Genomic DNA, 21,383 nt, shown 5'->3' with positions numbered 1-21,383 from the left:
CAGAAATGCATAGAGAAATGTAAAAAGGGCATAGAGAAATGTAAAAAGGGCAGAGAGAAATGTAAAAAGGGCATAGAGAAATGTAAAAAGGGCAGAGAGAAATGTAAAAAGGGCAGAGAGAAATAAACAGCGGCGAAGAAATAACTAAGGTAAAAAAATACAAAGGAAGAATAAAATAGACAAAAATATTATAACATGCACATAAATAAATACTTAAAAATATAAGTAATTAAAAAATAAAGTTGAAGATTATAAAGGACAGAAAAATAAATAAGGTAAATATTACAAAGGCAAATAAATAAAGAAGCTAATTAAGAGTTATATACATTTATGTCTCACTTTTTTGTTGGCAATTAATTGTATGCCTATACATTTATTGAGCATTTATTTATTTCTGTATTTATTTTTAAATATGGCAGAGTTGGTCCTTCATACAATGGTTAGTTTGTTGATAGAAATGAAAAAGTGAATCAGATTTTTGGTTTTACTCTTAAAAGTGTTGGAGAGAAACACGGAGAAGTACTGTTTCTGAATAAAGGTTTGCTTTTCCCACTACTAGCACAGAACAGTAGTGCTTCTTGAAGATTTTTTTTTTTTTTTTTTACATTTTAGACACAAGAAAAACAAGCAAATGTTTTATTATACTAAGCAAAAGATCAGATAAGTAGAACAGAAAAAACAAAATAAAGAAATATGTTATGGGAACAGTAATGTGAGATGGAAAACGATGCTTTTGTTAAAGAAGAGTGATGCTAAGAAGTGCTAAAAGGGAATCTCACATTACTGGAATATAAAAAGAAAAAAAGGAAAATGGAAAGCTTTGAGGAACTTTGTTAAATGAGGTATTATTGAAGGATCTTTGGACCTCATGGACTATGACCCAACCAGACAGTGCTTCATACTGCATCAATAGATTTCAATAATGAATCGATTGTCTTCATACATGGATAAAAGTTACTATACTATTACATTTGCCTTTGTGTCTTATCTTTGTATAATATTAATTGTATTTCTATTAAATAAAAGACACAACCCCCTAATGTTCCAGTAAGACTGAACAACTTTACTCCATGTTCAACTGCTCACTTACCTTTAGATGCTAACTGTGGGGTGCAGCTTTGACTTCCCTGCCATCTGATTAATCAGCTAACATTATTTGACCACCTGAGAGGTATTAACTGCCTATCCGGCATTTAACTTTTATCTCCGATCAATAGAAAAGGAGCAATAAATAAACAAGACAGTGACAAGAGTCTAACATTTCCTGTTCTGACAGCGATGCAGAGGACTGCGTATTTATACCTGAATCCTCTGTCAGGGACATCAGCAGGTATTTATTTATTAATGTTTAGACTTAAATATAATGTGTTTTTGATATCCTAATTTGTACAGCTTAAATCTGAGAGTCAGTTTTTTTTTGTGACAATCTGCAAAAATGTAAATCTAAGTAACTTTTTCTTAAAATAAGTGTTTTTTTTCTCTGGAACTCAGCAGTTAAGTGAGACACTGCCAGTTGAAGAAGGCAATTTACATTTTAAAAAACATTCTCTCATTTCAAGTGCATAATATCTAATTATCCTTTTTTAAGGGTAAAAATACCAATTCCATTGGCAATTATTATTGTCCTACTCAAATTAAAAGTAATTACACTTAATTTAAGACATTTTTATTCATTTTCAGAACGTTTTTGCATGGGTTAGAGAGTTTGTTGGAAGCTCTCTTCTTTAATGTTAATCTCTCCCACTCTGGGGACTTATATACACTGCAGATGAAATCAGAATACTTCTGAATGTGCTCCCGCCACTCACTAAAGTACAGTATGACACTTTAGCTGGACTTAGTGCTGCATTACTTCCTACCATAAGTGTGATTGGAGGTGGTATGTTCTTGGCTGTGTAAAGACAGCAGACAACTCAATCACCTCTGACTATGTATGTAGGCCTGCTACAAGTGAATACCAATGAGTAAAGAGCTTTAACAGCACATATTATTCTGATGTACACTCTGTTCTTTTTAATGGGGATGACGCAACCTTGAATGTCCTTTATGTGTGCATAGTATTATACTAAGATGCATCCATGCACACACATACCTACAGATGTATCCACATAACCAGAGACACTTACTGGCTGCAAAGATAATGTTGTGTTTTTTATTTTTTAAAATAAAAGCTGCTTAAGTAACCATCTGTTGTGCGAGGTATAAAATGTTTTTACTTTTATTAAAAAGGGACAATACAGTTTGTTAGCACTTTATTCCATCAAGCAAATATGTAAGATTTAGTCATAAATGTTTATTTTAGTCTGTATTTTGTGGCAGTTTATGTTTATGGCAAAAAGGAGATTAAAACCAAATAAACTATATATTTTTTAAAATAAATGAATAAACTAAATTTGCATAAGAGAAAATAACAGACACAAAAAGCAAATATATTATTGATTTGTTGCTTTTTCATACCGCCTACAATTTATAGTGTACAGTATTTCAGCTAAGATTGCTAAAAGTCAACATTCCTTTGCAGTTAGTTATATTGTAGTTGTCCCTTGTGCAGTTTATATGGCATTATTCTGTGGTAAAGTGGTCAAACTCTGCAACATTATTCTCAATAATATAATGCTTAATCATGTTTTAACAAGTGAATACTTATAGTCAAAATTCTGAAGTGATTTCAGGATTTTTTTCTCATCATTTGAAGTCTCATCTGCAGAGTATATATTCTTATTGTGGTGATGCCTTTCATTTTCCCTTTTAATTGGTCAAACAATTATTAATACCTCAAAGATTAATCTAATTCATGTAAATTTCTAAAGCCCCTATGATTAAATCTATCTCGCTCTCATAGGTTCAAACATAGTAAGGTTAACATAGCTTTTGTTTAATGCTGATTTAATTGGCACATATCTGTTTATAATATCCATGTAGAAGTGGCCATCTCTTCTGTGACTGTACATCAACGGGAGCCATATTTTCATAGATTTCATCGTCATCATTACACATTACATATTATTTCCCAATGTCATGCTCATATACAACAGTAAAATTGCTATAAACAATCTAAATTGTATATACTGTTTCCAATTTCTAGATAGAGAAATATATATATATATAAAAAAGTTGGAAGTATAGTATAAACTAAAAGGAAGTAAACAGATCTAATGGAATATTATAATTAGAAAATGTTATATAGTATAGCATTTATGCATACAAGCAATTTGTTTTGGTTATGAGGTGCAAACGTACAAAAGTCAATATACAATTAGCATGAATAAATATGGGGATTAAAAAAATTCAGAATGAACAAATGAAAATTGTATCTGAAGAACATCATGGCAGTTATTAAACAACAGCAACAGTTGGGTTTAATTACACCATTATTAACATAAAGGATTTTGGAAGAAATGCCATTTTTGAACTTAGCTCTAATCTAATAATTTTCTGTTTTCTTTTTAGCAAAAAAAGTTAAACTTTCAACAAAATTTTTGGTTAACATCAGTTGCTTTATTCAAGTTGAGACATATAACTGAACAACAGGAATTAATATAACCTTGTGAATATGGAACTGTATTTCCCTTTTTTGTTCATAAAATTACTTCCAAAATTGTGTTCAAATTATTTGCTAAATTGTGCTTTGGGTAAAAAAGAAATAATGATAAGGTATCATGAGTACCGGTAAATACAAAACAATAATAAAGTTATAGTTTCCATCTTCATATTGGGAGTAATGTTTGTAAAATACAATCAGTTATTTTTCTTTTTTTTTTTGCTTTGATAAGTCTGAACCTTTAATAGAATGCGGTGCGAAATGGAATAATCTCATAAGAAAGACCAAAACTGTTGGAGCAAAAACGATTCCAGATAATAGAACCTTGCTTGACTTTTGCAGAATCAGCTGTTAACTCTATCAGTGTTTCTCATTGCGGTGAGATTGAATTCTAAAGCTCGTCTTTAATGCAATGTCAGCAAAATAACGCATTAGCATAACAAGTCGAGAATCTTCAGTCAATAATTTAGAAAGTGGTTGATTATTTTCAGAATTGATGATAGTTAAAAAGATTACACTGGGATAAATGAACTCATTTTACCAGGTGCACGTGAGCATAGTTTTAATATAGTGAGGAGTATTAAATAATGCAACATAACTTATTCAAGAACTGATTTGAATACATTTAATTTTTAATGGAATCTGCTTACCACCAGAAATACAATATACCCCTGCCTGCGTCATATGAGAATGAGAGAACACACAAAGCATCCAAATCCCAGATTGTTCATAGAGTTCATTCGTGCAGAGTAGTGTGTGTAAATGCATAAAGTGTACTAATGTGCTTAGTATAGAGCGATCCATACAGTGTGGCGGAATAAATTATGTAAACTGGTGCTTTTGTTTTTTCAATGGAGTGGTTTTTTCCCTTTCTAATGTGTAAACCGCTTGTGGCACACTGACCGATTTGAATGACTTTCTAACTGTAGAGCAGTGCAATCGTGATCAGTGGGGGGGTAACAGATGGAGGTGCCAGGGAGAGGTTTTGGATACAACACTTTTTACTGTGACATTGGATAAGAGATTTCTGCCACAGCCTGTAACAAATATCCATATTTACATGTACAAATACAATATTGCTATCAATGCATTTTAAATTTATTGAGTTATATTCCCTTAAGATATTATCAGTGCATATTAATTTGATAACACACCATATGTCTGGGGATAAATACGAATATTTAATGCCCATTATAGCTTCTGTCACAGTGTTCACTATCTTGTGGATATACTAAAAAAGGACTATATTCAGCTGTAATTATAAGTAAATTTATATTTACAAGTATCGGAAAATCAACTGTTGCCTGTGCTGCTTTCCTTGAAAAATGCATGCCGCTTTTGATGCACTATCATTTTTAATTATATATATGTGTATTTCGGAAAGGCTGCGTAATTCAAAGTAAGAAAGGAGAATAGGATATAATCTGTGACACCAACTTTACTTATCTTTATACCATTTATTATTTAATTCCATTTATTAAATAATTATAATTAAATTTAATTTCTGAAGTGTAGTAAATGTCAGAATAATAAACGCAGGGTTATCATTGCCCTCGAAGGAGTCAGATAATTAGCAGAATTATTCAGGTAGCAGGTCAGTTTTACTTTCATTTTCAAGCATACTGTGAGACAAAGTGAACAAACTGTATTAGCTTCTACAGCATTATACACTCCCAGATTAGCTCATGCTATTAGAGCACAACTGGTGTGATTCTTGAGTCTCTGTTGGAAACTCAGTAATCAAATTTGTTTGCCACTTTAAGCTGGATTGTAAATTGATGCTAGACTGAGAACTTCCTATGGCATCATGCTTTTTTATATCATTGAAATGACTTAGGTATAAAGAGCAGATACAGTATGTTATATCTCATTCAGTCAGATAGTCATATGATGATAACAGAAATATAACCTTTATGTTTTACAACTTTTTATCTACAACTCTTTTTTTAATACAATATAGCATTTGAAACTAAACCTGTCATGGACAGAACAGAAAGACCCTGTATTCAGTCAAGACAGACAGTGGGATTATTCTAAACACATTTATTAAAACACTGATGGACTGCAGATCTGCAGTAGAAGCAGCTAGGGCATCTGAGACAGGTATCTCTGGAGAGAGGAAAAACACAGGTTAGTGACCACGATAATCTAACGTAAGATTATGAACGTTAGTCACTAACCTGGTTTACAAGTTCAGTTCATAGCCAGAGAACGAGCTATTATCCAGCCGGTGGGCAGCCAACAAAATGTTGCTTCCCACAGATTTCCCAGTTTTCCAGATGCTGCAGCCCCGGAGAACATCCAGGAGTCTGAAGCCAGTTCAAACAAATGAATCAGAACAGGCACATGCAGGCTAGGTGATCCAGGAATCCAAAGACAGATCAGGAAAAGTGTTCAGACAGGAACAGGTAGGCTCAATGGTTGAGAGGTAGAACAGGTTAGGATCGGGTAATCAGAAACACGTATGCTAAAAACACTCTCACCTCTGAGATCAGACGGGAACAGGCAGGCTCAGCGGTCAAGAGGCAGAACAGGTCAGGATCAGGAAATCAGAAATTACTGGATAGAGAGAACAAGAGTAATCTGGCCCTGATGAAGGGATGCAAGCACCTTACTGTAAACAGAGGCAGGAGCAGGTGGATCAGATGAGCAGTGATAAGAAACCACGCAGAATTAGACAGGTGAATTAAGCCAGTCATCAGCTCCAAGATGATGACAAAACCTTTCTGTCTCTTATTAAGGTTGTATATATACTGCATGTTTTTTTGACTATGAGAGAAATTCTATTTCTGCTTTGGTTAGGATTGCATAACTTGAACCTCTATCACACAGTATACATCCTTTGTTAAAACGTTGTGGAAAGATGCAAAGCTTAAAGGGGAACACCGTTTTTTTTTTACATCGGCCCCTTGATTTTAAGTTATTACATCATGTTCTACTCACCCATATGAATTTTGTGTCATTTGGAGCTGTTCCGAAGATATTCGGTTTTGTTATATTCAATTAACGTCTTCCTTTAGGCAACAAGTTAAATGCACAAACTAAACTGTTCATAAGTTATTCTTTATGGTACGCCAGCATTCATAGCATGTAGGCGAATCACTGTCCCCCAGACATCCAGGGTTATATTTTTTATATTTATATCTTTTAAAAACAAGGCGTCATCTGCGCGCCGGACTGGAGTTGTGTCTGGCAGCCCGGGCCACAGGCGGCTACGCTCTACCCCTTCTATTCATTCAGCTAGCTAATCTGAATCGTTCAATTCCATTTCCAGAGCGAGATCATCTGTGGTAGTAGCACTAGACATCTCACAGGCAAGTGAATAAAACTAGCAGCAGTTCAGCGGACAGGATGAATGAATGGTAGCCGGCGCTCGCGGATTTTCAAGGTTTTTAACTTAAAAGTTTCAATAACGCTTTTCCACACATCTGACACCATACTGTAACAGACACCAATGGGTTACCAACTAAAATAGACTGACACAGCTTGTATGGACCTTTAATGGTTTTTGCGTGGATGAGTGTTAGAAATCTGAAACATGAACATCCATAGCTGATTTTAGGAATTATTATATCATTAAAATGGATTTCTAAATCCTTCATCCCAATACATGTACATAGTAAATAAAAAACAACATTTAGATATGTCATCATTGTTAGAGCAACTTTAATGATAGATAATGTAATAAAACTTCTTGGTGAGTAGCAATTTTAAAGGGTTTTAATCAGATTTTCAAATCAGACATACTTTAATAATCCCAGAGGGAAATTACTTACATCAATTTACCAGAAATATCCAACAATTCTTCACTTTGTATGTTAGAAAACATATTCTATGTCTGATTATTGATTATTAGTGTCTTGGAAATGAAATAGCCAGTGTTGTGTGGTGTGATCAAGTCAGATGATCTCATCTCAGCACTAGTTGTTACTGTGTTAGATTTTATACTTCTGCCTTTACTTAACTTCTTGTAATTCAACTATTATTTTGGCAACTTACATATAAATATCAAGAGTAAAATACATGTTAATGCCTTGCAAAACACTGCAGTATCCAATACATTTCCATTAATTGTATCTCTGCTAATTCAGTGTTCAATGAAGCACTGCTTTACCCTTTTTAATCTAAACATCCTTCTCCACAGAGCCGGAAGCAGGAGCTGCCCAGGGAAGAGCAGGGTCCTTCTATAAAGAACCTGGACTTCTGGCCAAAGCTCATCACTCTTATGGTATCTGTTATCGATGAGGACCGCACAGCCTACACGCCAGTCATTAATCAGTAAGTATTTCTTTATTCATATTTTACTTTCCTTATTTACAGGGTATCTTATCATGTAATAATGCAATTTGAATTTAGTTTTTTTTTTTTTTAACAAACTTCCATTGTGTCCTTTCCTTCCTAAATATAAAAAACGCTTTTAGTATTCAGATATTTCCAAGTTTTTGTATATCATGTGGCAAATTAAAAACTTGAAATGACAGACAAACAGCCAGCCAGCCAGACAGATAGCTACATTTCTTTTCATTTAATCAACCTGATTTCTGACACACATACTGCATCAGTCTTCACATACAATGTATGATGAATACACAATAGATTAAAGAAATCTGAGCTGATCCCCTGGACTCCATTCTAATATCAATCTGATGGGATAACAGCAACTGTGGGAAATAAGCTCAGTCCATAGCGACCAATCCCTATAAACCATAGGGCCAAAGGGAACATTAATTCACGCTTTGACTGTTCTTAGGTACTTTGGCACCAATTTGCTCAAAACACATAACAAAATATGTTGTATTATCAAATACTAAATAATATCAAATATTAAACAACCTTGAATGATATATGTTCAGTATTATGGCTCTAAAACTAGGCGTGAATTGATATAAAAGTTTTATTTTCTGACTTTTTAAAGCTTTTATATACCTATACATATTTGAACCAATTCCAATATTGGCTTTATAGCTATAATAAATGAAGATGTCAAGACTAAATAGGTTTTATGGCCTTAATGTAATATGCACATCAACCTTTTGTTTTAAGGGGATTGGAAATCTTTAGAAATGTAATGCTCCCACATTCTCCTCCAGGACATTTAACGCTGTTGGATACGCAATTTGATTAACAAATGAACCTGCTCCAAACTTTTCAAATTCTGTAAATTAGAAAAAAATCGTCCATCCTGGCATTGTAGCTCTTATGTGTACACAAATGTTGCAGCTATGACCAAATAATAGGATCTTCCAAGTCTCACTCTACTCTATGCAAACACTAAAAGGGGAGGGTGGGTGGTTGAAACTACAATTTATATAAATTAAACTTATCCCGTCAACTCTCTGTTTATTTGGCTAATTTAATTTGACGACCTGATGGCACTTTGCTTTCCTTCAAGGAAGCTAAACTTTAGCATACATAAGAAAATAAAAAAACCAAAAAACTATGAGGACATTGCAGAAAGGAATGCAGCTGGAAACAACAGAAAAATTAGAATCCCATGCCTTTCATCTCCAGTATTCACACAACTGTAGGGCATTAAAACTGGCACAGACTAAAAAGACTTGACAGGACCTAATTGTTGACCAAAATCTTCTTAATTTCCTCACACTCTGATCCATCTAACAGATTTTTTCAAAATTGCCTCACACACAAGACATGAAACATTCTGACAGATGCTGTTTACAACTGGTACTGAAAATCTAATTGAATCTTCATGCAGCTTTATAAACCTGCAAATCCATGAAGTGTTGTTGCCAGTGTTACCTGGTAGCAGGTATGTATTGTTTATCCTCTGCTTACAAAATGTTTGTGTTTCTTACTTTGTCTAACCAGCTGATCACTGATCAGGGACAGTCATATTTATGTCATATTTACGCCACCAGCTAATTTCTCATGGTAACTCTAGAAATAATCCTATACAGAAGTCAGCTATTATTTTGTTTTTTGCATTATTAAAAAAAACACCTTTCTTGCTTCTTACCACATTTTAAATATTTGTCATTTTTATATGGTATGTAAAAAGTGATGAACAATATAAAAACATAAAATGCCAACTATTTTTTTCCCTTATAGGTACCCGTTTACGTCACACTGTTTTCCTTTTTTTCCCTCTTCTTCCTATTGATTTACGATGCTTATTAGAACTTTGTTTATGCCCTGAGCTTTTCCTCTTATACCAACTAACGACTGCTTTGCAATATTCATGTTCAGTTTCTCCATGTTTTTTTGGTCCAGCTGAAGATTGACAGGCAGTTTGAGGGTTTTCCCCTACAAATTTGCAAGTGGACATGTCGCCTTTAAATAATAGGCTCTGCAGCCAGAGGGAAATAGCTGTCAGACTGGTGCTCTCTGCTGAGAATATTTATGTGGGAACAAAGCCTCTGGATAGTATGAGCCAGTAAACCGATCTGCAGAATTGATCTTATGAAAGGAAGTTTAAAACAGAATACTGCAGTTGTTTTTCAACATTAAAAGCAGAAAAATAAAGCATGCAGGAATACTTCCAGAAAGAATTTCTCCTGCAGACAAGACTTTTATCCCTCAAAACTGTGAAGAAATCCTCGCTATGTGCACTGACTTTAGATTTGTATTAATTTCCACTATAAAGCGCTTTATTGTATGCTTCATCCATAATAAACTGAGTGCGTACATGATGAGACTGAAGAAATGTAAGAAGACGGAAAAGGTTTTTGAATTCTTGATAGTAGGGAAAGAGAATAAAAACTGTTGCTTTTTAGATTATTTTGTCATAATCCACTATATATTAGAGAGGCAGCAGTTGTTTAGCAAACATTTTGATACTGTTTTAGACATTGTTTCTGGATTTCAGTTGTTTGACCTCTGCAATGCTATGCATAATTGTGAAGCTGAACGATATTTTTCAATCTCTTGTTTTACAAATGATGATGATGATGATGATGATGATGAACTTTATTGTCCCAAAGGAATTGTTTTTTGCTACATAGTCCAAACTATGTGTCACACTACATTCACACTGCTATAGAAATTCCATTATAAGAAAATAAATACATAAAAGAAGCATTTTACATTACATTCACAATAAAAATCCATTAAAATAATAAATATATAAAGACCCTACTATACAGAATCCATTATAAGATCAATAAATACATAAAAGAAACATGACAGTTTATTTTGAAATTTTCAATACCATTGCCACTATTTACTGTTTGATACTGTATATTGTTTTGATGGAAATGGAAACAAATTAGATCTTAAAGCGGTTTAGTCTACAGGCAGGACCTGAAGGAAGAAACTGATACTCTGAATAAAGAATATATGATAAAAGGATTTTCAAAAGTGATATATGCATGAGTGTTTAGAGTCTCTGAATCAATACTTTTGAATTCATATTTTGAACTCAACAATATGTTAAGGTTGTATCTTAGATTTTTTGATCTGAAAGACAATGTGTATGCTATTTTTTTCATCTTCAAATATCTCAATATTTGTCAGGTTTTCTGGGGAATATCTAGAAGGAAATATTTGTTGAGTCTTACCACATACTCAAAAATGAAGTGAGGTTTGGATTATGCAGTAATGCCCAAATTGGTGTCATTTATTACCACTTTTTTGTGAAAGTTAAATTTTAAGATGCATAATTCTAGAGCATCCATATTTAAATTTTAACTGGATTCAGGTCGAAATTTTGCCAAAGCAGCATCAATTTGTCTTCCAACATGTGATGTTCGGAATATAAATTCTATGTCTTTTTATAATGTATTTACATTTATGTTAAAAAAAAAAAATCTTCAAAGATCATCTGTTCAGATTAGTTTGTAAATTTTGCAGATTAAATTTTGGTGTTGGGGATTTAGCTTGAAAATGAAACAACAGAGTCTCCTGTACAAAGTAACATATTTCTAAATAAAGTCACCTTCTTCAGTGCTGTTTTGGTCATTCATAAATATCCTCCTATCACTCGGCCAAGCCACGGACAATTAAACAAATGACATCTGACATTTGAGCTTTGAATGAAAATACATAGAAATCCAAAACACATTACTTGGGAATGAGGGGATGGGGTTGGGATGGGGGGGGGGGCTGGGGGGGGGGGGGGGGGGCTGGGTGGGGGGATTTAGATTGTAAGACAAACCAACCAAATCCTCATCCACATCTGTTGAGTTATTTGTTTGAAAGTCGCACCAGGACAAGACATTAGGCCATCCAGTTGAGCGTATCAATGTGTGGAAATGAGGTTGATTGGAGTTTCCCTCCATCCTACCAGGTTTCCGCAGGAGCTGAATGTGGGAAAAATCAGCGCTGAGATCATGTGGAACCTGTTTGCCCAGGATATGAAGTATGCAATGGAAGGTCAGTAAAGCCGTCAATCAGTCATTACTTGCAAAACACTGTGTGTGTGCGTCTGTGTGTATACAAAACAGGTGGAGTAAGAGAATCAGATAAATTAGATCAACTAAATAGATGTCATTAGATGGTCAAGAATATTGTGTCAGCTAATTAGCAGCTGTGCTGCCATCTCATTTCAATTTAGCCTGTTACCATTTTAATGTGCTACTCTGCTCTGTTCCCTTTATCGGAGCTCCTGAATAGTGTTTCTGTTTTCTTGGCTGTGTCTGTATGTGGTCAGCCTTACTGCCTATCTAGATTACGCTTTCCCACCTTCCTCTTATCGATCTCTACAGAGAAAAGGAAACTTCTTTAAATCAAGATAAACACTTGATCAAAGGCGTGGGGAAAAATCTTCAGATGCTCAGCTTTTTCTGTCCTGCGTATTTTGTACCTGTGAAGTCCAGCAGCTCTCACAAGTAATTTTAGATAAGAAAAAAAAAATGGAATCTACAAAGAATCATTAGTACCAGGGTGCTTGAAGCTTGAAGCTAGTTTACGGCTCAGTGCTTGAGAAAGGGGTGAGAGATGTGTGCTCTACATTTCAACAAACGATAAGTGGGTCACTATTTAAAGCACTAACTTCAGCGGGTAATAGTAGGTCTGTAGTTGACTGGGACAGTGGTGTAATGTGCATAGCGGCTTCGCCACCAAATGCATTTAATCAATTTACTTTGATTGCTGCAAAAAGGCCCAAGTGTGGGCCTGATGAGGTAGCCATGGTATGAGACTAGCAAGGCCACTCGTCTAAGATAGCTTCTACTGCTGCTCTACACTCTACCAACCCAAGAGCAAACCTTCACAATGTCATGACAGATGTATGCATACACTTAACAGTTGGGGAGCTCATGTTTCATTATGCATAATGAAAAGCTTCGGCATTGTCATTGCATCCCAAAGACTTCTCTATCATTATGCACACACCATTTAAGTTCTGGCAGATTTTTTTAATGTGCCTTCTCCATCTGATTAGAAAAGGAGACCTACTGTAACATCCATAAAAACAAAGTATAGTCAGTCATTTTTTTTCTGATTTGATTGATTTTTTCATTTTTATTTTGAATAGACATGGCTAAACATTTTAACTTTATTGGCTTATATACTGAGTTTGTACTCCTAATTTCAATCATATTTCCTGCTACAAAAACATACATACATCTTTGCTAAATTAAACCCTGCAGAGAGGATGATACTTGATGCTTTGATGTCTGTGTGGTGTAAATGGAAGAAGCTGATTCGTGGCTGGCTTTTATGTTCTTGAAATTGCTATTTAAACCAACAGGAAATGATTAGGAGAACAAAGCAAACTGTTTGTGGTTTATTATCTGCTAAGTGCTTTGTCTAAACTACAGCAATGTAACGTTTACATGTGCAAGACAGTGAAGAAGAAGCTTATTGATCCACTTCAGGCAGTGTTTTCTTTCTGTGGTTTAAATTTTAATATGCTTATGTTCGAACAGGAGAAATAATCAATATGAAACACCAGCTGCCTTTTGATGGAATTTATTGTCAGGGTTGAGTGGAGTTTTGAGGATTCAAAAGCAGAGATGAGGAGGCAGAGATTAGTTTTACTGATTTAATTTAACAGCCAAGCAACAGAGGAAAAAAATAAAAAATAAAATAAAATACCAAATACGGAGAACAAAAAAAATCCAGTAACATCAGGGTGAACAAACATGGGGAGAAAGGAGACGACAAAGAAACAAAACAACCAGAAACCAGCCAATAGGAACTGCAGAGGTGCTGTATGTAAGGGGAGCAGAGCAAAGGATTGGCTAACTAGCTGATATAGAGCAGATGTGAATAGAACTAACTACACTGCAAAAAATCTAAATCTAGGGGAGTCATTTTCTCTTAAAATAAGTGCATTTTTTCTTGAATTGAGGAGGTAAAAGAGACATTTTGCCAACGGAACAAGACAATTTACACTAAAAATGAGAAAACACAATTGCATTGTCTTATTTCAAGTGCATTTTATCTAATTATCTTATTTTAAGTGTAAAATTACTCATTCCATTGGCAAACTATCTCATTTACCTGCTCAAATTAAGGTTAAATACGTTTAATTTAAGAAATTTTTACTTATTTCTAGGTCATTTTTGCAGTGTAGAAGGGAGCCAACGGGAAAGGAACAGGCACAAGGGGGCAACAGAGAGAAACTCAAGAAATACTAAACTGACAGAAAACACTGAATAACAAAGAAACGAAAAATAAACTTAAACAGAGGGCAAAACCCTGACGTTTATGTTTTATTAATTCCAAAATCTATGGTTGTCTTAAAGATATTTAAAAGTACATATTTTACTTCCTCTGTCTGTCAACCCTTTGTAAATGTACATTTTTGTTTTACAGCCAGACTTAGCACCTGACCCCAACGCCATAACTACCAAAACGTGGTTAAATGATAATACTATTGGTTTTTTTAGGGAGCATCCATCACACTCACCTTCTAATTCACCCTATGAGAGGGATTATGTATGGACAAGAACTGAGGGTTTCCTTCTTTGAACCCCCTTTTATACCAAAATGCTACCAATACGCCATTATACAGTAGTTGTAGGTTAGAAACACATTCAGCGGTTGGTCTGGAACACGTCAAATACGTAGATATGTGTTGGAGATAAGTTCTTGATAAGTTACGCATAAATTGTACACACGTTAGTCATAGGTTTTGGATAAGCTATATGCCACAACTTATGAGTAACTTACACTTAACGTATGTCAATGATCAAATAACTTACATGGCCCACGTACTATATGAGCATACACTGGCATACGTCAAGGTACTTGCCGTATGTTGACGTATGCTTCCGCATGCTTCAGTGTGCTCATACCTTACACACAACGTACCCATAACTTATCCAATGTATGTCAGCGTTTTTGACAGATCTTTTCCACGTTGCGCTGTCTAAATCTTTAAGCTGTGACAGGGGCTTTAGCAGGTTATGAAGAGGCTGAATTGGTCTGTTGTCCAACAGTCTGATGCAGAAAATGATCAGGGTTGTCAATAATGATCTTCATTTTATTAATAATTTTTATTTAAATAATCATCTCCTGAGGTTCAGGAAGAGTTCCTAAAATAGAGCTGGCCTCCTTGATCAATTTAGCTTATTTAAGTAATTTTGTAACAGATGATGGCAAAAGAAAACATTTTCTCTACAACAGACTTATAGAAGATATGCTGAATATTGCCACAAATAATGAAGGATTTATGTAGCATAATCTGTTCTGCCTTTAGACAGCTTGACTCTTTCTTTTTCCATCCAGTCTGTAGGGCTAGTGAAGCCCATGGTAATTATACTCCTCCAACACCTTCACTTCTCCTTCCAAGATGGTGACAGTATTTGACATGTCCCTGTTGCTTCGGACATTTATAAAAATTTAACATGATTTTAGTCAAACTGAGGATTAAATGATTGTTTCCACACAGTTCCACAAAGTGATTTACCAGCTTGCATACTCAGCTTCTGGTCTATCTCTGATTCGCCCAGCCACTGCAGAGTCATTTGGGTATTTATGAAGATTACAGGAGTCCAAGGTTACAAATAAGAAAGGAATGGTGAGACAATCTGTGGTTCACCTGTGCCCATAAACCTTTCGGTGTCACAGACTTTGACCATTTTTGTACCTGATCCTTTACCCAGGCAATTGTTGAAGCAATGGAGAAATTAAAAAAAAACATGATCGTCTTAGTATTGTCTGCCTTGTCTAAATGAAAGTGATTTATTTATATTTTTTAAACTGGTGTTTGAAATCATCTTCAAACTGCGAGGGGATCCTAAAAAATGTGTCTTTGCTCACTTATGTAAACCAAAAGAAACCTTTTTTGGACCTTTACTATCTATTTATCCGTCTGTCCGTCCTTCCATCTATCCATCCAAAACACATCAGTTGTGGTTTATAAAATCGGGAATCAGATATTTTGTAGATAAAATTGACACCATACTCAGCAGTATTTGTGCTGTTTGTGCTGTCCTTTCATCGATGCACTTTAAAAAATATATATATTCTACGTTTTGTCATACCACACAGTTGTATCATCATCTGTGCATCCTACAAAGTACCAATAAAATTGTGTTGCTGCAACTGCCTTTAAGCTTTAGGGACTAAGAAAAAAAATATGTAGCCTACATCAGAACAATTTAGGCAACAAAACTTGTTTTTTATTTGGCATGCCACATCTGAAAAAAAAAATCACAAATACTCAGTAGTAATCACAAAAGTACTATTTTATGTAACACAGTGGAGCCATTTCCAAAGAGTACTTTGTTTTTTTGTTTGCTGAAGTCTCTTAACAGCCATAGATTGTTATAGAAACTACAGAAATTAAGTAATGAATAAGAGAAGCTGCTTTGTTTCTCTGTATCTGAGTCAGGGCAGGAGGACATGTGACCACATGGGGTGGCTTTGACTGCTGTCATGGCAGGTTTCAAGTTGTGTGTGTGTGTGTATTTTGTGGGGGTGCAAGAGTGCGATTTGCCCAAGGCTGTGCGTGTTACAAAACAAAATGAGAATCATAGATGCACTTAGTCACATTTCCCCTCTCTCTCTCGCTCCTTGAGCCTGAATCCTCTCTCCCTGCTTGGCCTCCTCTGCCTCCACTTGTCATTGCATCAGCACACACCCACAGTGACACGTGCCAGGAGGAAGACATGACTGTCATGTTCCTCCAAGGAACACTTTGTTTGAATTATTGCTCATTTCTAGTTCATTGTAATGGCTGTTGTACTTCAGAGTTTGATTTGTTAGTTGCAGGGTTGTACCTATTTGAAGGACAGTTTGACAGCATGTAAAAACCACATCTTAATGTGGTTCATACATGCACACTCTGAATCCTATCATCTGTTCTACTGTGAAGATTTTTCTTTAAGAAAACATAGCGATGGGTTACTTACTTACATGTATCTTCAATGTTTAGAATAAATAATGTACACATGATAGAGACTGTAATGGGTGTCACTGAAATGTTTCAATGTGTGATGAATGGTGTTCCCCCTCTGACTGTCTTGTCTGCAGTGTTAAAAATTTTTTTTTCATTTTTTTCACTGTTATGAACTTCAATATATGACGTACAACAAATGGAATGATAAAATCAACTTGGTGCAGAACAATATTTCCAAACAAAATCGATAAAATAAAAAAGTGTAATTCTAACCTACAAAATAACTCAAACTGAGTCAGTTTGGATGGATTTCTATGAAGACAAAATTCTAAATGTCAAATTTATTCTGCACATTTAACAAATAACTGAAGTCAAATGAATTACATTACTCTAAATCTAAAACAAATTTAATAAGACAAAAAAATGCACCAAAATAAAGACTTAATGCAATAAGTATCTACTTAAATCTTAAGATAGATGTTGAACTGTGATTTAGAATTTTTTGTGATCTGAGCAGTGCGCGTATTAAGTTTGCAAATGCCTAGTCACATTTATAATTCAGTCTAAAGCTTGGAACGTCTAAATAAAACTGTATTTTTGTCCAAAGTGCTCTCAGAAGTTTTGTATATTAATGTCAGGGGGATCCATGAAAGAAGACAGGGCTACATTTATTAGAAGCCAGCCGAGAGATGCACACAGAATGGAGAAACGTCTTTATGCTTTTTAAAGCCGTTTAAAAGATACAGCTTCTAGAAAAGGTCTTCTAGAAAGATTTTCAGTTTGACTTTGGTCAGGACTTTCACTGGGTCATTAAACAAAAGGAATTTGTGACTATGACCAGAGTCTTTGTCCTCCCTGAACTAAAACATCTGCACAGCATAATGTAATATACCCACTACAACGTAGGGAAAGGTTGTTTTTTTTTCCTCCGTTTTTTTTCCAGTTAGGTGGCTTCATTTCTTTTCCTCTGATGGAAGCACTTTTCTTCCATATGTTTGATGTCTCTGCAACAGGACTTTGTTCATATGGATTTTTGAGCTCTTCATATTACAGTAGCACTTGTCCTTTTTAATTAAGGGCACAGCTAGAAGTGAGGGTACCCAAAAATGTTAACGAAATGAGAGTAGTGTTGCTTTATAATAATACCATTCAAATAAAAGAAAATTGCACAGGGCAGTGACTGTTTGCAGAAGAAAATTTGGTTATTTAAGTTATTTTACTGAGTGCATGAAAGTAAGACTTTTTTGCCTTTGCTCTTATTCGTTCTCTCCTTACCTCTCCTTACTCAATTTAAGTTGAAATCTATGCTGTCAGTCAGTTTCTAGCTGTTTCTGTTTACAAGTATAATAGAAAATCAATGCACAGTGAGTTCTTCATGGTCCTGGATGTATGCTAAGGTTGTCTTGTGAAGCTCTGAGAGAGCCAGTAGATTTATACTAAATCCAGTTGCTAAAGGGATATAAATACTAATGTAAGACTCTGTATGCATTGTTGATATAGGAAACATTGCCTTAGGTTTTTTCCTTTTTAGACAAGTTGAAACTAAAGAAATTAATATAAGTTGGAATCGGGGTTGGTGCTTGTGCAGGGAGGCGGCATTCAGGAAGTGAGGTATGTCCACATGCATCTCTGATGAGACCATCATGCAGAAGTGCTCAGTTTCCCAAAGGGCACAGAAAATAGGGGAGATTGCAGGAAAATGTATAAAATAGAATTACAATAGAAAAACAAAAAATTCCGGATTTTTTTTTAAATGTTTTTTACCTCTTTATCACCTCTTCTACTGCTGTTTTAACAGTTAATCAGTTCATTTTTCTTCAAACCAATTCATCCAGTAATTTTCCTTTTATTCTATTTGATTACACTTTGCCCTCTCAGGGTTATGCAACATAACTTCTTCAAGTGTTTTGATGTACTTAAATGGTCCCTAGCTGGTATGATCTGTGGGTGTTGTTTTCAGATTCATTTCATGCATCTGCTTCTCCTATTCACTGTTAATCTGCTTTATGTTGTTTTAACAGGTTTCTGTTTGGCACTTAGTTCAAAGTTCATTATTCTTTGCTTTATTTTATATATTTTTTGTTTACATTTTTTCTTCCTTTCTAGTTGTTTCTTTTCCTCAGCTCCCTGCCTTAATTCTCTTTAGAAGTTGATCTTTCTAACCTTGGTTGCCTTCTCACACTCTCCCAGTTTTTAAATGGTTGGTTATTCATTGCTTTTCTCTGAACTTTTCCGTATTCTGCTCTCAGTTCATGTTTGCTTCAGTTTCTGCAACCCAATAGTTCCATATTATCTCTGTGATCTCTGATTTCATTATAATTAGATTCTTAGGCTAACCATGTTGTTCATAAGGTTCTGACAGTATTTTGGTCCAGCTCAAATCTCTCAGCTCTTGACACTTCCCTGGTTTGGGATATTTAGAGTCAACACCATAGTATGAGAGACAATCCCCTTAGATTCATGCATGGAAACAAACGGTCCATGGAGGCTAGAAACAAAAGGAAGAATACAGGCTTTCATCTGCCTTCAAAATATTGTACCATTTCTCTTTAGGCTAGTTATTTGGTTATTTGGGCAGGAGGAAACATCCACAGCCCATGTGGGCTTCTGGGTAGTATCTTCTTGCCAAAAGCATCTCAGGTGTCTTGATCTATTGATATTCTTTACCAACCTTAGTGCTAAATATTCTCTGAGGCTGAGGCCTTTTGGTTCTTCTTTAGCTCATTCAAATGGCAGTTTTCCATTTTTTTTTCTTTTTTATTTAAAAGCAATTTAGAATTATTTTGCTCTCTTCAACCAATATTTTTCTACATTTCTTCACAGTATATTTTTCCCTCTTCAGTGAACTCTGTAATTAAAGAGTGCTTCTCTTTTGAATAATGTCTTAAAGAAACCCTTTTTCCCTTTAAAAAGGGATGCAGTATTAGCAGCATGAACAATATTTGCCATCTCTGCCCTTAAGTAACGGCTACTGGCCTGGTGAATTTTTTTACAGTGTATAAGACCTCCTATTGCACACCACACCACTGTTATTTTGATAATTATTTAATGACATAAAACCAGTAGCAAAGTATGTCATGACTATTGGATCAGTATTTTTTATTTTGTTGTAATAACTCTATTACACTAGTAAATGTTTGTGCATGTAGGAATATCAGGCCTACCAATGACCATGATTGATCTGGTTGATTATTCAATGAGACCACTGGTATTTGAGAAAAACTGTATATTTGATGCATTTGTGTCCAAAATGATAATGTTTTATATTGATTTCACAATCTTAAGTGCCTCGATGTAAATACAGAGTTAAAAACATTAGATTAAGTTACTATTTTACATTTGCACCATATCAATTCACAAATCAGTCTTTTCCAGTCAATAATCCTTTAGGTATAAAATGTTGCTCAGTGATTGTAATGGAATGAGGGTAAATTGATTTGCACCAACATTTATTAAATGGAGGACATTTCTTTTCATTCTGACATAATGGGGAAAATGGGCTCTGCGTTTGCAGGCAGGGAAGCATATTTCCAAATGTATATCCACAACATGCAAAAGCATATATGGGCTTTGTTCGTGCGTAGCTGTGTGCTGTGATGAGACCATGCTGAGCAATTCAGGCTGCTGTTCTTGTCTTTTTCATTAAGAAAAAAAAAAAACCTACTGACCTGTTTACATAATAGGGCATACAAGACTGTTAGAGCGGTTGACAGTAACACCCTGAAGGAGGAGGAATGGAATGATCCTGCCTAGTTTATCTGTAGTAATGTTTGTCTGCACTTTTGTTTAAGCATTCAGTTGTGCATGAATGAATGAGACTGAAAAAAGGAAAATGTGTGTGAATCTCCATCTGCACAAAGCTTGTGGATCACCTAATGAAGTCCTTGATGTATCCTGTGCTTCCTGCTCTGAGGCCTTTCGAGATGATGAAAAAATTAATGTTGCTAATTTTAGAATATTTGAATGTGTGACGGAATATGCAAAAATAGAGGAAGCCAAAAAGGGGATTTTTTTATGCAAAGATGAGAATAGCATAAAGAAAGAGAAAATTAATGTATGAATAAGAATTTATTATAGTGCATTCTGTCCTTCAATTACTGTAAGTACCGTGTTATTGATCTGACAGTGGAAGGACTTGTTTGCCCATCAATAGTCGATGGAATAAAACATATGTGATAGAAATAAACAATGTAAACATATTGAACTTGGCATGAGGAATAGAGAAAGGAACCAGTTATAGGATTACAGCAAAAAAAGCCAACAAGGAACAATGGAAACAGGGAAGTTTATACACTGAGTGTGAGTGACCAGGTGGCTTTAATCAGGGGAAAGCTAAACACCTGATGGTGAGTGCAATCAGGGAAACTGAGGAGAAGAGACAGAGTGGTGAACTACCAAGGTTCATGACTTTTTATCAATGTATGAAGGGGGATCTGTCATACTGTGCATGACACAGTATACTGTCATGATATGTCATCATTTCTTTCTTTTTTTAGATTGTTAGAGATTTAAAATAAAATTATCTTCAGTCAGTCACTAAAGTACAAAAACATCCTCATTTAGACTTAAACAAAGTGTGGCCAAATCAATGCA

General features: G+C 34.9%; 1 protein-coding gene across 3 annotated transcripts in view; it reads left to right on the top strand.

Moving 5' to 3' along the window:
- The window catches only part of LOC119786455 (protein unc-13 homolog C), a 181,604-nt gene that overhangs the window by 93,073 nt on the left and 67,148 nt on the right, over window positions 1–21,383 (top strand). For all 3 annotated transcript variants that reach the window (XM_038289813.1, XM_038289811.1, XM_038289814.1), the window contains 2 exons: window positions 7,686–7,819; window positions 11,787–11,872. In XM_038289813.1, coding sequence (XP_038145741.1) covers window positions 7,686–7,819; window positions 11,787–11,872 — 220 coding nt within the window. The remainder of the gene's footprint in view (window positions 1–7,685; window positions 7,820–11,786; window positions 11,873–21,383) is intronic.

Source organism: Cyprinodon tularosa, unplaced genomic scaffold (genome assembly GCF_016077235.1).
Source record: "Cyprinodon tularosa strain WSP-4 unplaced genomic scaffold, ASM1607723v1 ctg272, whole genome shotgun sequence".
Taxonomy (NCBI): domain Eukaryota; kingdom Metazoa; phylum Chordata; class Actinopteri; order Cyprinodontiformes; family Cyprinodontidae; genus Cyprinodon; species Cyprinodon tularosa.
The sequence above is the reverse complement of the archived record's forward strand: the minus strand, read 5'-3'. Positions and strand labels throughout refer to the sequence as shown.